Source organism: Coloeus monedula (genome assembly GCF_965178545.1).
Source record: "Coloeus monedula genome assembly, chromosome: 2".
NCBI classification, from domain to species: domain Eukaryota; kingdom Metazoa; phylum Chordata; class Aves; order Passeriformes; family Corvidae; genus Coloeus; species Coloeus monedula.
Window position 1 is genome coordinate 22,688,983 of NC_138782.1, and position 13,577 is coordinate 22,702,559.

At 44.6% G+C, this 13,577-nt stretch overlaps 1 protein-coding gene across 1 annotated transcript in view; it reads right to left on the reverse strand.

Annotated features, from left to right (window-relative positions):
- The window catches only part of TGFB2 (transforming growth factor beta 2), a 60,905-nt gene extending 58,946 nt beyond the window's left edge, over positions 1 to 1,959 (reverse strand). Inside the window, exon 1 of the mRNA XM_082302453.1 lies at positions 1,243 to 1,959. Within this exon, the coding sequence (XP_082158579.1) occupies positions 1,243 to 1,585 (343 nt within the window). The 5' untranslated portion in view covers positions 1,586 to 1,959. The remainder of the gene's footprint in view (positions 1 to 1,242) is intronic.
- Between the last annotated feature and the right edge of the window lie 11,618 nt (positions 1,960 to 13,577).

A 13,577-nucleotide genomic window follows, 5' to 3' on the forward strand; every position in this document is an offset into this window, starting at 1 on the left:
ACCTTGGCTGGCATCCTAGGACTATCACATGCAAGACAGAGCAAGCCCCAAAGCTACAACTTGCTAAACTAAAAATAAATAAGAGGAAAATGCAATTAGAAACTCTAGGATAAAGTTACCAAGATGGCTGAATTATCTATTTAAGCAAGAGCTATGTGCTTTTGAGAAACAGACAGCAAGTATATAGGGCATCATGTGGTGGGGGAGGGAAGCGAGCTAAATGAAACGACTAGGGACTAGGGTTTGGTTATGTGAACGGTGAAGTTATTTTCTGCTTCTGGTATTTCACTTTCCTCGGTATGATGATGATCTAGATTCTTTTAAGGCAGTGCGGTGCTTTTTCTTTTTTTTTTTTTTTTTCCTATACACTTAAGCTTCTCTACCAAAACAAAAAGGCACGTCGTTATGATTATTAATCACTCTAAGTGGATTTGGTCAGCACAAAGCATTAGTACCCTCTCTCTTTTTTTGTGCAAAACGTGGCATGGATCACCAGAAGGTCGTTAAAAACAGCAAAAGGCAGACGGGCTGAGACAGGTTCCAAGAACCGAGGCTACCCAGAAGGGAAAAGTTTTTCTGTACCTGAAATGAAAAGTGCCCACGAACCGAAGGGGGAGGCTAGCTAAAGTGGGAAGAGGAGGGAGGAGGTCTCTGTCCTCTCTGAGCACCAATGTGCATAGCAGTCTGCGGGACAATGTTCTGCAGGGGCACAGACAAGACGAGCTGGCGACTTTTTTTTTTTTTTTTTTTTTTTTTTAAAAAGACCTCCTTTTCTTTTCAGTTATGGAGAGATGGAAACCTGCCCGTTCCAGACACTCCAAGGGAAACAAGAGCAGTGGAAAGATATTGGCTCTTTCTGGAGGCTGTACACGGGGCTGCCGGGGAGCTAAACCCGGTGCTCGGGGGGGAGTGGGATCCCGGGAGAAGGGAGCTCTGCTCAGGTACGTGGTGGTGGGCGCCAGAGGCACCCTGGGGGATTCCTGGGTGACTTCAAAGGGGTCTGGAAACCTCGCGAGTCTGGGGCAACAGGTGACCCCCCCCAACAAGTCCCATCCAGTCATATGCATACCCCGTCACCTAAATTAAACCCTAAGAGCCTCCACCTAAGCGATGCTGAGGATGACAAGCAAGCCAAGCAAAGAAGGCAGATTACGATGCTTGGGGGTGCTATTTAAAGGTGCTGAGCACCGCTACGCCTCGGGGGCGAAATTACGCACACATGCACAAACACAGAGGACTTACTTTCGGGGTAAAAAGGCTGCATGTCTATTTTGTAAACTTCTTTGGCATAATACTCCTCGTCGCTCCTCTCCCTCTCGCAAGTGGCGGCTCTGTGGTTGGCTTTCTCCTGCAGCAGGTCCCTGGTGCTGTTGTAGATGGAGATGACCTCCGGGGGCACCTCCTCGGGCTCGGGGTACTCGTCCGGGGGGCTGGTGAGCTTCAGTTTGCTCAAGATCTGCCCCCGGATTGCCTCGATCCTCTTGCGCATAAACTGATCCATGTCGAGGGTGCTGCAGGTAGACAGGCTGAGAGCCACGGTGGCCAGATCCACGGTGAGGAGCACGCTCAGGAGATAGCAGTGCATTTTAAGTGTTTAAATACAGCGCCCCCCCCTCCCGGAAAAAAAAAAAAAAAAGTGACTTTAACAACGAACGACAACAAGGAAAAAATAATCAAAAAATAAAAAGGGGATCTGTGCAAACAAAGGGGAGATCTGCAGACAAAATGCTCTTAAAAACCGGGCTGCGAGGGCGGCTCTCAATCGGAAAACGCACGGGAGGCGCCAGTGAAAAAAACACCAGTAATAATAATAAGGGGGAAAAAAAAAAAGCAGCAAGTTGCTACAACTAGATAAAATTCGGGGGTGGAGTGAGCCGGACAGCAAAAAAGGAGGAGGAAAAAAGCCCCCAAATAGATACAACAAACCTGCAGATCAGGTAAATGGCAGAGAGGCTTCTCTCAGCGCGCTGTAAAACAAAAATCTGAAGCGGGGGGGGAAAAAAAAGAGGGGGGGGGGGAAGGAAGGAGGACGAGAAGGCGCAGTGATGGGTATCACAGGGCGCTGCCGCAGCCGGCAGAGAGAGGGTGCCGGCGCGGCGCTGAGCCCCGCCGTGCGCCCGCGGCGCCCGACGGCTCCCGGCGGGCAGCGGCACCGCCCCGCGCCCGGCGGCGCTCAGCCCCCGCGGCGGCGCGGGCACGGAGAGCCGCGCACGTGTGCGCCCCGCGGCGCCGAGCCCCGGCCCCCGCGCCCGGCCCGGGCGCAGCGGCAGCGGCAGGCGGCGGCCCCGGCCCCGCGGCGGCGCCCGGCGCCCGCGGCGAGCGGCGATCCCCCGTCCGGCCGCGTCCCGCAGGCTGCTGCGTGCGCCCCGCGCCGCATGCACCGACCCACCCCCGCCCGGGCCGCTGCGCGCCGCACAGCTCTTTCCAGCTCCCTCCTCTTCCTCCTCCTTCTGAAACGCCAACCCCGCGCCGCAGTCAGCGAGGCAGCGCCGCCGCGCCCCGGCAGTCTCCCGCGGGTCGCAGGCGCGGAGCCGGCCGCCCGGGGCTGGCCGCAGCGCAGCGCCGCTCTCCCCCCCCCGCCGGCCTCCCTCGCGGGGCTGGGGCTGGCCCCGTCCCCGGCGGCTCTAGCGCTCCGCCCGGCGCCCCCCGCCTGCCGCCCCCGGCCCCTCGGCTCTCCCTGCGCGGAGGGGACGGGTGCCAGCAGATAACATCACGGCCGCGCAGGGAGAGGGAGATTTATACGATCTCCCCGCCCCACGTGCTCGCCTCGCTGCGAAGTGACGTGGAGGGGCTGCGGGAGCGGAGGGCTCCGCGCCGCCGCCCGGCTATTTATTCCCCTCCGCGCCACCGGCGAGGGACTCGCCACAGCCCGGCCGCTGCCGAGGTGCCGCACCCCGGGGCGAGGAGAGGGGAGGCAGCCCGGAGCCGAGAAGAAAAACCAAGTCCTGTCAGGCTTTTGTTTTATTTCTTTTTTAAATAAAGGCTTTAGTGCTTCTTGCACCTATTATTAAAGTAATTGGGCCAAATAGCACTCTGGCGGTAGAGGAAGAATAACACGCCTCTTGGACACCGCTCAGACGCGTTCCTGTTCAAGGTTGCGGGGCAGCTCTGCCCGCTGCTCTGGCACAGAACGCTCCTTGGCACTGCCCCTCAGTTTCACTTCAAGTGTGTTTTGGACAATTCTCGCTGCTCCCCGGACACCTTGGTAATCGGTACTACCGGCCAAGGAAGGAGAGACGACAGATGAGGAAGATTTGCTCCTTCGCCGAGGTCTCCTCTCCTGTCAGAAGCGTGCAAATACATCCTCATCTGCACTTGACAGAAACTCTCAAGCCCCAAATGCTTTGGCTATGCCTGTAATTCAATTTTTCCGCTGCCTCTTTTGGCCACAACAAACATCACAGGCTCCATCCATACCCTACTCTGCCCTAGGGAAATCACTCTACAGTCTACTAGGCATCCCTCAACCTAATGCCATAAAGCTTTTCCTTTACAGTTCATTTATCACCGCTGTACATTAACTTTAAAAAGTGATCAAGTAGCCTTTTTCTTTACTCCCACCCATTTTAGCCCTACATTCCCTTCTGAATTAAATTATCACAGATTTTACTTGCCAGAAGTTTCCAATAACATCATCCTAAGTGGGGCAAGTGTTTTTGAAGAAACTATAGTTTATTTTCAGAGATGAAGAAGGATGTAGAAGAGGTAGTCAAAGGACCATGGGTGTTCCCAAGAACACCTTGGCCATTGCCAGTGGTATTATGGGTAAACACCCACAAGAGAAAGGAGGTAGCATGACTGGGACCTGGAAGCACACAGAGAATCATGTAAGACACAAACCAGCCAAACACCACCAAAGACTTCCTCCAGCTAACCACACCACAGGAACCATCTTCTTTTTGCAAAATTTTCGACTGTTTTCCAAAGCTGGAGAATGCCAGTCCCCAAATTCAATGCGAGTTTTTCCTTCCCAGCAAGGAAAAGTGCTTCCTGTGAGCAGCTGTGGCTGTGTGCTGGGGTGATGGAGGCACCCAGCAGCACGGAGTTGCCACATGCTGTTTGCCTTGGCAGGGTCTGCTGCAGGGGAATCTTGCACCAACACGGCCAGCTAACCTCGGACTGCTGTGGGTACCAGGAATGATGACGCTGTCCGAGAGATGGAGGAGCTAAGAAAACATATTTTTGACAGGTATGTGTACACACACAGACTCTGAAAGTAAACTTACTCTTCATTCTTTACCAGCGTGTGGGTATGTACAGCCCTGCACACACAACCAAGATTGCATCCTCATGATGCAAGAGTTAATAGTGCTTTCCACTTAAATCCATGAATTCCTGCAAGGCCAGATTAAACGTCTCTGCCACAACATCACTCTTCTATGCCGTACATGTCAATGTCCTGCTCCTACTGACCTCAAAAACACAGCTGCAGTGTCAGGAATGGCAATGTTTCCAAAATTACTCAAATAAACAAGCAAGCTCAACATGTAGACTCAGCTGGTTTCACTTCTGCAGCACACCTGTACAAAACCAAGGGGACAGTTCCTCGAGCTGTTACATCTCACAGCTCCACTGCTAGCCAGCTGAGGAATCAGCTCTGTTACATGAGGTACCTCAACCGCAAATACTTCTAAAGAAAAGGGTTATTAAATTATTTCCTCCAAGAGCTACAGCTGAAACCATGGAGAAATTCCTTATACAGCAACTACAGCCCTGTAACACTTGGCTCTGCATGCCACTCACCTCGAGGGTTTCAGAGCAGTGACTGGGACAGTGCTGGATACCCTCCTCATGCAGGGAACTTCCCACCATCTCTCAGGATCCCTCTGCAGATACAACCCTCCAGGTTACAAAGTGTTTTGATCCTTGAAAGTTTATTATTGATGGGGAAAAAAAACCAAAAAACCAACCAACCCAAACTTTGCAGTGTCTTTCACAAACCCTGAAGCCTTAGGGATGCTCTGCTGGAGGCCATCAATCCCCATGTGTGCAGTGCTCAGCTGGCCAGGCTGCCCACAGATCTGCAGGAGGTCCAAGCTCCAGAGAAGCCCTCCATGTGAGCTGCCAGAGATCCAGCCAGGCTGACAGCAAACCAGTCTGATGAGATTTTGAAAGTTGCTGGGATTCCTTCCGATTTGGCAATGATTCCTCAGTGTCTTTTAGACCATCTAGGAAAAAAAAAAAAAAAAAGAATTAAGCTTGGGTTTGTTCTCATCTGAGAAAAACCCTTTGCTTCTCTTCTGACCCTTTTAGTGTGGACATAGGGTGTCAGGCTTACCCAGGTGCATGTCTGCATTTTGCCTTAAGACTGCAGCAAAGCTGGATTCCCCTTAAACTTCCGGATGTCACCATGGTGATGTTTTTGCCATGCAGAACTTCCCAGGCATGCATACTCCATTCCAAAAGCCCATGCCACTTGGCCTAAATCCCCAGCAGCTGCAGAAGCCCACCACACATGCCTGAGCTGCTCCAGTTTGCTCCAGGAACGGACACCTACCTGCTAGCCACATCATTCAAATACACATCCACATTCATAAACATCAACTTTCCATTATGTAATCTAAATGGAAAATACCTGGAATATACACATCATGATAGACCTGATCTTATTTCTAAAATCTCCCCCCTGCACATTTAAGGAGGCTTTTTTTGCCATAGAAATCCTGCAAACTAGACTCAAACAGGTGTCATCTTTACCTTGCTAAAGTGAGGAACACACAGAAGAGGAAATCAAAAATTGTCAGAAATGACAGAACCAAACTGCAGGATAAAGTGTTATATCATCAGAATGCATTTATAGTATGACCTTTTACACAGCTTCTACATTCTACTGTTAATATTTGTGACTGATGTATTATCCCAATTATGGCTCTGTATTTTATCTTGCAAAGCTTAATAGTTTTTATTCATTCCAAAATAGCTTTTATTGATGACTACCTGTTAGTTTCAAAAGCTGCTGGGATTATCACACTGAGGGTCAACTCACACTTACCTCTTCCCTGTGCCTCTATGAAATGGCCTTGTCCTGTGAGGCTGCTGTTAGTGGAGGCTTTGTAAGTCAAGAAGTGGGAGTAGGTCCTTAGCATGCATATGGGGAAGGAACAGAACTTATCTGTTTTGGAGCTTTTAATTGAATACAATACTGTCTTTTTTATATATTCATTTTTTCTAATAAACAGTAACTATTTATTAGAAAAACAGGGACACCTGGAAAGTTACTTCACTAAACGTAAAGGTTTCATGTTTCCTATTAAGTTAGAAATTACGTGGTCAGGATTTTACAATTTGTGGTTTCTTTTTAGATTGTTTTGGTTATACGCAAATGTGCTGTGCAAAATACAAAGGCAATAATCTTTCTGAAACTGCTGACGACCAGGTCATTAAGTAAGGTGGCTGGTCACATTTCATAAACTAAAGAACATTGTTGGAAGAGGAATAACTTTTAAAAGTTAAGAGGTGACTTTTGTAAATTCTCACACTGATGACGAGTGTAGGATGATTGCACAATTAATTCTTTGTGGCACGCAAAGAAATCTGCAGCCATAACTGCGGTCGTGTAGAATCTCAGTCATTCTGATGCAGGGTGCTCGGGAAAAAAACTTTTGAATTCTCCTTTTTATAAAAATACACGCATAAAGGTTCAACTCGGAGAGCCAAGGTGGCACCTAATAAAGGTGAGGCAAAGAGGAGATGACAAATAATGGAAAATTGTAATATATACTATAATAAAACCTTAGATTTTACTGTTTATTATCCTTAGCGAAGTAGAAGTCCGTACCTCTGTGCTGCACATTTCATTAGTGTGCGCTGTAACGCCTGGGTGAATTTGAGAGCAAACCCTGCTGACCTTACTAACACAAGCAGCCCCACTGCCCCAGGATTGCATTTCACACAACCACAGCCCATTCCTGCAGCACTCATGTTCCAGAAGATAAAGGCTACTTTATAGAACATGCTGTTTGACACGCAAGACTGCTACCCATATATACATATGTAACTACTTGTCAACTTGCAAACCAAAGGTATGTTTCTGATATATATATAAGGAGAGAATTTGTGTGAACCAGAACTTATTTTATATATATAGAACAAATGTAAAATATATAACAGGAATAAGAACTTTTATTTTTATACGTATTTATAGACACACACACATATTTTTGTGTATTTATAAATATATGTATTCATACATACATATCTATATATATATAAAAAATTCTCATTCCTACAAATAGATTTAATAATTTCAGGGGAAACAGTCACAAGAGCAGTCAACAGGATCTGATCCAAAAAGCCATTTGGGTGTGATCTCTGTGAACTTATGGAATGGCATCATCACCATCAGGTAAGAACACAAAGCTGTAATGTCCACACAGCAGTGTATAGTCTGTGTTTAAAACTGCACCTTAATAAAAGACATCTAGAATGCAATTAACCCCCCAAAAACTGTACCAAAGACCACCAAAAAAAACCCCAAAACAACAACACTGGAACTTTAGACAGGACACCTCAAGCCAGAATGACTAAAATCTGAAAGAAAGGGGAATGTTCAGGAAGTGCTGAGATATTACAGTTGACCCTCAGAATAATTCCCCACTCTCCAAAAAAAAAAAAAAAAAGTCTTGTGGATAAGAGGGAAAGGGGACAGAAAGGAACATCACCATTTTACATGGCTTGGATTTTAGAACTCCTAAAATAGCTTCTCTCCAGTAAAGTTGCGCCCTGCCTCCACAGAGTACAGCCAGACATTAGGGGGTCTAGGGAAGCATCAGTAGCCTAAACCCACTATTCTACAAACATACACATTTGCTATAAAGGCTGCACACATTAACGCTGCATCCAAAGAGGTTTCTGCTTCCAACAGCCAATTTCCAGCTTTGAATCAGTTAAGATTCAAGTCTTCATAAAAATTTTGCCAGAGAAGTTGCCCCACGGTTACACCTCCTGGAGTTTGATTCCCTCAAGTGCTTTCTCAAACCTGCTTGAGGATGCCACACTAATCTTCTCTGTATCATTCCAGTTTTAGTCTATGTGTCACTGAAAAAAAGGCCTTCCTTAATCCTAGCACCTGTGGTTTTAATCACCACAGGAAATCCTGTTTCCACTTAAGTCAGTAAGACTTAAAATATCAGCAGAGGAAAATGATCAGATTCACTAACTAAAAATAAAAATAATTAAAATAAGACAAGAGAAATATAAGCTCAGTGGTTTATAAACCAGAGGGCCTTGACATCTACTTATAGCAAGCATGACAAAGTAAAGACAGTAGGGTAAAAGTCATCCCTTTAATCTCAAGGTTTGAACTTGTGACCTGCATCTCCTTCTCAGTATTACAGCTGTTGCCTTCTATTTCTGAACTGCATGGTGATGACTTGGGTTATACCTCATTAAGTAACACACAAATGATATCTGTAAATATTGTATTCCTAACAGAGCATCTACTGGAGTTTATTCAACAAATTAAAACCATGTAACTCAAGTTAGAATGTGCACCCAGGTTGCACTGCTGAAGTTTTAAGAAAATTATGTGTATAGCAAATTAATTGGTAGCAACTTCAAAAATGGGCCAGCCAGTAATGCCATATTTAAATCATATTCTGCAGCTACAGAAAACAAATAGGTCTGGGTCTGGCATCCTGATTTCTTCACAAGCTGCCTGTGCAGTCTGCACAGATGAAAAGCTCTAATAAGCTAACATGGCTTCAAAATGTTTTTTTCCTAATGGTTTGAAAGCATCACATGTTCAAGAATGTCCTAGAAAGCTTACAGAAAGCAGTGCACTGTTTCATATTACCTCATGAAACAAAACCAAACCCACAACCAAACCAAACCAAACCTCATGCAGTACCAAGCTTTTGTGCTGAACTCACCAGATTAGTGCAGAGGTCTTTGCCTCTCAGCCTTACACATTTTAAAACCCATTTTCTATGCCTGGCTACTGAAATCAATGAATGCAGTATTCCTGACTGGCTGATCAAACTACATCCTCCCAGCCTGGTGACTCCATCTAGAATTAGAACAGAAAGATCCATTTCTGTGCTAGAATTTTGGTCCATACCCAGATTATTTTAGAGCTGGATCTTGAATAAGCCACCTCTGTGGAGTGGCAAAGGTGTTCAGTATCTGCTTCTCCTGAATCCATGATCTTTTAGATGGGACTGCAGTTAAAGTAACCTACTCCCCTGGTTTTAGCTAGGCTCTGAGGACAAGTCTCTAAACTTCCCCATCATGGATACAGACTGAGAGCTGAAATGTCTCCTCTCACAGATTCTAGTGTCATTTGAACATCCACCTCATCAACAATTAAATCAGAGTGTAAAAATGCCTACACATTGGCTGAAAATGCGCATCAGACCCAGTAGTGTCTCACATAAAGGACCTGAGTCCACAAACCCATAACTGCAGTCTTACAAAATTAAAAGCAATTAATTAATCATGAGGCAGACAGTCCAGCAATGCATTTCAGCAGCAACTGAAGTGAATGAGAATCTAAGACAATGGTCTGTGTCTGGGAGGCACAATATTGACATAGAAAGACATACATTTCCCTGCTTGAACTATCCTCTTCACATAAAATGTGTTCCACTTTAATTCTAGGCAATGACAACAACATTTAAAATAAAAGAACACTCCAGCAGTTTAAAAAAAAGAAAAGGCAAAACATAGCAGATGTCGAGAACAGCACTGGCAATCCTGGTCTGACCTGCCGGTTGCAGTGCTACAGTATCAGAAAGGTGTTCAGCATCTTGCAAGGCCTGACCAGTCCCTTTCTAACACAATCCACAAGAATGAATATCAATATATCATCCTCCCAGGCTGCATTTGTTTGATCAATGTTCATACTGGAAGTGTATTTATACTTGGGTCCAATACATTGTTTTGGCTGAGTAATGCATCCTTAAACTGAGGATCTTGTCTGAAGGTTCTGAGAATCTTCGGTCTTTTTCTGCTAATCATGAAGAGACACTCACTTCAGAATCTTATGAAGTCTTTCTTAATTAATGAGTATTTCTTTCATAATCATGTACCAAATTTCAGCAGGTACTGTCAAACACTTCACTGCTCTAAAATAACACCATATACAAAACCACACAGCTGTTACCTCTTGTACAAAACTACACTACTGCAGCAATATTGCACTACTGTGCAATATGAACCTCTTTTGAAACTCATTGGAGTTATAAGTGAGGATGAAGAGGTACCCAGTGGTGGAAAGGCTGACAGTGTGTGTTTGATTGCCCTTTGCCTCCAAGCAGCCCTGAGAGGCGTGACTGTGAAGTTCGGATGGGCAGAACTCAATTACCAACAGCTCGGCTACTCAGCTCTCCAGGGAGTTTTCATTCAGCTGCCTGACCTCAGGCACCCTTCCTGAAATGGACACAGGCCAGTTCTTGTCCCTGGACATAGGGTACCCTAAGTACCCTAAGTAAAGGGCTGTTTCATTGCCCACAAAACATGCAATTTATGGATCACTTAAAAGCCAAAGAAAATCCTCTTGAGATAAACTGTACTCAACCTGAAAGTCAATGCAAAATCCGCATAATCAAGAAAGCTATTCACTATCTTGTTGCTTGAATCAAAAAACACTTGCAGGTTTTTCTGTTCTGAACAAGATGGGAATGCCCTCCTTTATCAGGATAGAAAAGCAAAGTTCAAAGCAACAGTGTGATTGAATAGCCAAGGGCCTTAATTCACAATCTCCAAGATTATATTCATAATGCACTTCACAAAGGGCTCATAAATGGCTGGTGGAATCTTTAAGTACTTCAGATTTTAAAACGACAGCAAACAACCCTCTGTTACCTTCTACTTATGATCACACATGCCTACAACAGATGATTTAAAGAACTATTAACATAACATCAGCAGGTTTTATGTTTAACCATTTCTAAATTACGCATGAAGTTTCTGATAAGAAGTGTAACCAGTTTATCTCGTAAGTGAACTGTTTCTATTAATTATTCAGCTACTTCTGAGAACACTATGTCTGTAAGAAATCCTAGTGGTATCAAAACCTCAATGCAAGTCTGATCCTGGTTAGCAGTTCACAATTAACACCACCACATATACTGAAAACAGTTAAGAAACACTCAGAAAATGTAAAATAACGCTTCAAAGTTCATGCACTGGCATGAGAGAATGGGCTATTGAATCAACAGAGGCACTGTGAAGAAATAATGCATTTTAAGAGTATTCCTAAAATCACCTTCCAAAGTACCTCTGGGAAGCCACTTATGCTCATGAGTTCACATCCAACAGCTTGATGAAACTGCCCCAATTCATTTAACAATTTTGTATCCAACAGGTTAAACACATGAATTTAAACAAAAAGAAGTCATTCCAAGGGATGAAGCGTTACACAAACACAAGGATCTTTCATGTTGAAGGTATTCAGTTTGACTGGAGTTTCATTTTCAACATGTCCCCAAAGACAGAAAAGCAACTGAAAAGCAACAAAATGCTTTGTCTAAGAAGTATCAGCCATTGCTACAAGTCTGAAAAAGAATGATTAAGAAAAAGCCCTTATCTGCTAGATCACTTACAGAGGTGAAACATTTGAGGTTTACATGCTGCAAGAGGTTAGAAGCCACGACTTTACAACAGCACTAAATGAAATCTACAGTCTTCTACCATCTGTTAATCAAGAACTTTTTCAGTCTCCAGTGTCTGAGGTCTTAGACTCCCGAGTTTAACATCTTACTTAGCACAGGGACCCCATCTGTGTAACATGATCCTGAGTCTCCACTACCTCAAGCCTTCTCCTGGCCCTCTCACTCCTTACCTCAGCAAGTCTTGAAGAAATCATTGAGCAATTTGCAGGGATTGGAAGTGAACAACACTGATGACTGCTCTGTGTGTATATTAACTGTGCCAGGACTCATTTCATAAGAATGAGAAGTTTGTCATTTTCAGTTGTGCAGAGTGTTTTGTGCCAGATGACTTCTGCCTTCCTCCCCAGAGACAGCTACTGAGCCAGCTCCGAACAGATGCAGCTCTACAGACCACCTTCTTCTGGAAGCATCAGATAGTCAAAATACTTTTATGGCCTCCAAACAATTAATTTCTCCCTTTAAAACAAATCAGACAAAAAAGCCCTATCTTCCTGAGGAAGCAGCTTCCAGCTCTTTTGTTCTGCTCAACCTGTGAACCCAGGAGAACCTGCCTCACAGCTGCAGAAGTGGGAGCTCTTCCCTCCAGGTTTTAGCAGCGAAGATGCTGCGGTACAGTGGCATCAGGCACAACAAGAATATTCCATCACCACTCCCAAAGTGTTTCCCTAACAGGAGGCTGAAGAAAAGCAGGGACAAGACAGTTATTTTTTCCATAGGCCAACTCATGCTTTCCTTGATGAAAAAAAGTTAGCACAATTAATGTGAAGAAAAATTAGACCAGGGGACAAGAGACACGGGGAAGAGCTGACCCTGTGCCTTCTCTTATTAAACAAAACTCTTTTCTTTGCGTGCAATCCATAGAATATTAAACTTTACATACTCTGGAATTGGCCTGAAGCCTAACAAAACTGGAACCACCCCATCCTTATTGGCTTTATATAGATAGGTACAGAAATATACAAAGTTGAGATGATTCATGCTCTCTGGAATGAAGGGCAGCAGCACAGCTTTGCTTGAGCAGAGATATTCATGGGAGCAGGAAAAACAGAGCGAGCACTCTGACTGCTGGGAAAAGCTGCTAAAGGTTGTTCTTGGTAGCAATTGAAGAGGAAGAACATTACTGAAAAAGGGGGTAGGGCAGCTCAGAGAAGAGACTGGAAGGTGCCTAGGCCAAACAAGATCTTTTGAACTGCTAGTCAACAAAAACAAAACTTGTGAAATAAAGCAGCCTAAAATCAAAATACATAGTTAGCAATTTTTGTAATTCTCTGAGCTTCTTGGCATATGGCACAAAAAAAGGACAAGGCAAAGACAAGGTACAGTATAAAATTTAAATAACTACTCCATATACATAAAAATATAAGTATTATGCTGCTTTAAAAGGCAAGAAATGCTCTCCACATATAGGCTATGCACTCTAAATGAAAAGGAAGCTCAAAATACCTTTAGCAATATGGATAGAGTCCACATTTTTCTGAAACACACAAGAGACACTTCAGTGCTTTAATCAAAACACTACTCCAAAAATGCACAAATAAACACCCAAGTATTCTAAAAGTATTTGGAAAGCATTCTGAAATTTTTAATAATCACCTCAGGATGCCGCAGTCTCTAAGAAAAACTCAGATTATTTTCCAGAACTTTGATTATGGAAAGAAACCACTGATACGAAACTAGAGAACAACTGTAGATTTAAGGGTGCTGATGTAATTTTTCCACAGAAAGCAGCTGAACTCTGTAGAAAGAGAACAGTGTCAGGTTAGAATGTTATGCTGCTTCAAAGACTCAGACCCCATTGCAGCACGTTTTTGCACTGCACTAATGAGACGGTGACTCTCACTGCACAGCTGTACAGATGTCGAGCCTGCCGAAGCTGGGATAGTCATATGTCAAACTTCTGTGGTTTTGCCACTTGGTATTTTGGGTGTATGCCTTCATTTGTGATAATAAATATCAGACCACAAA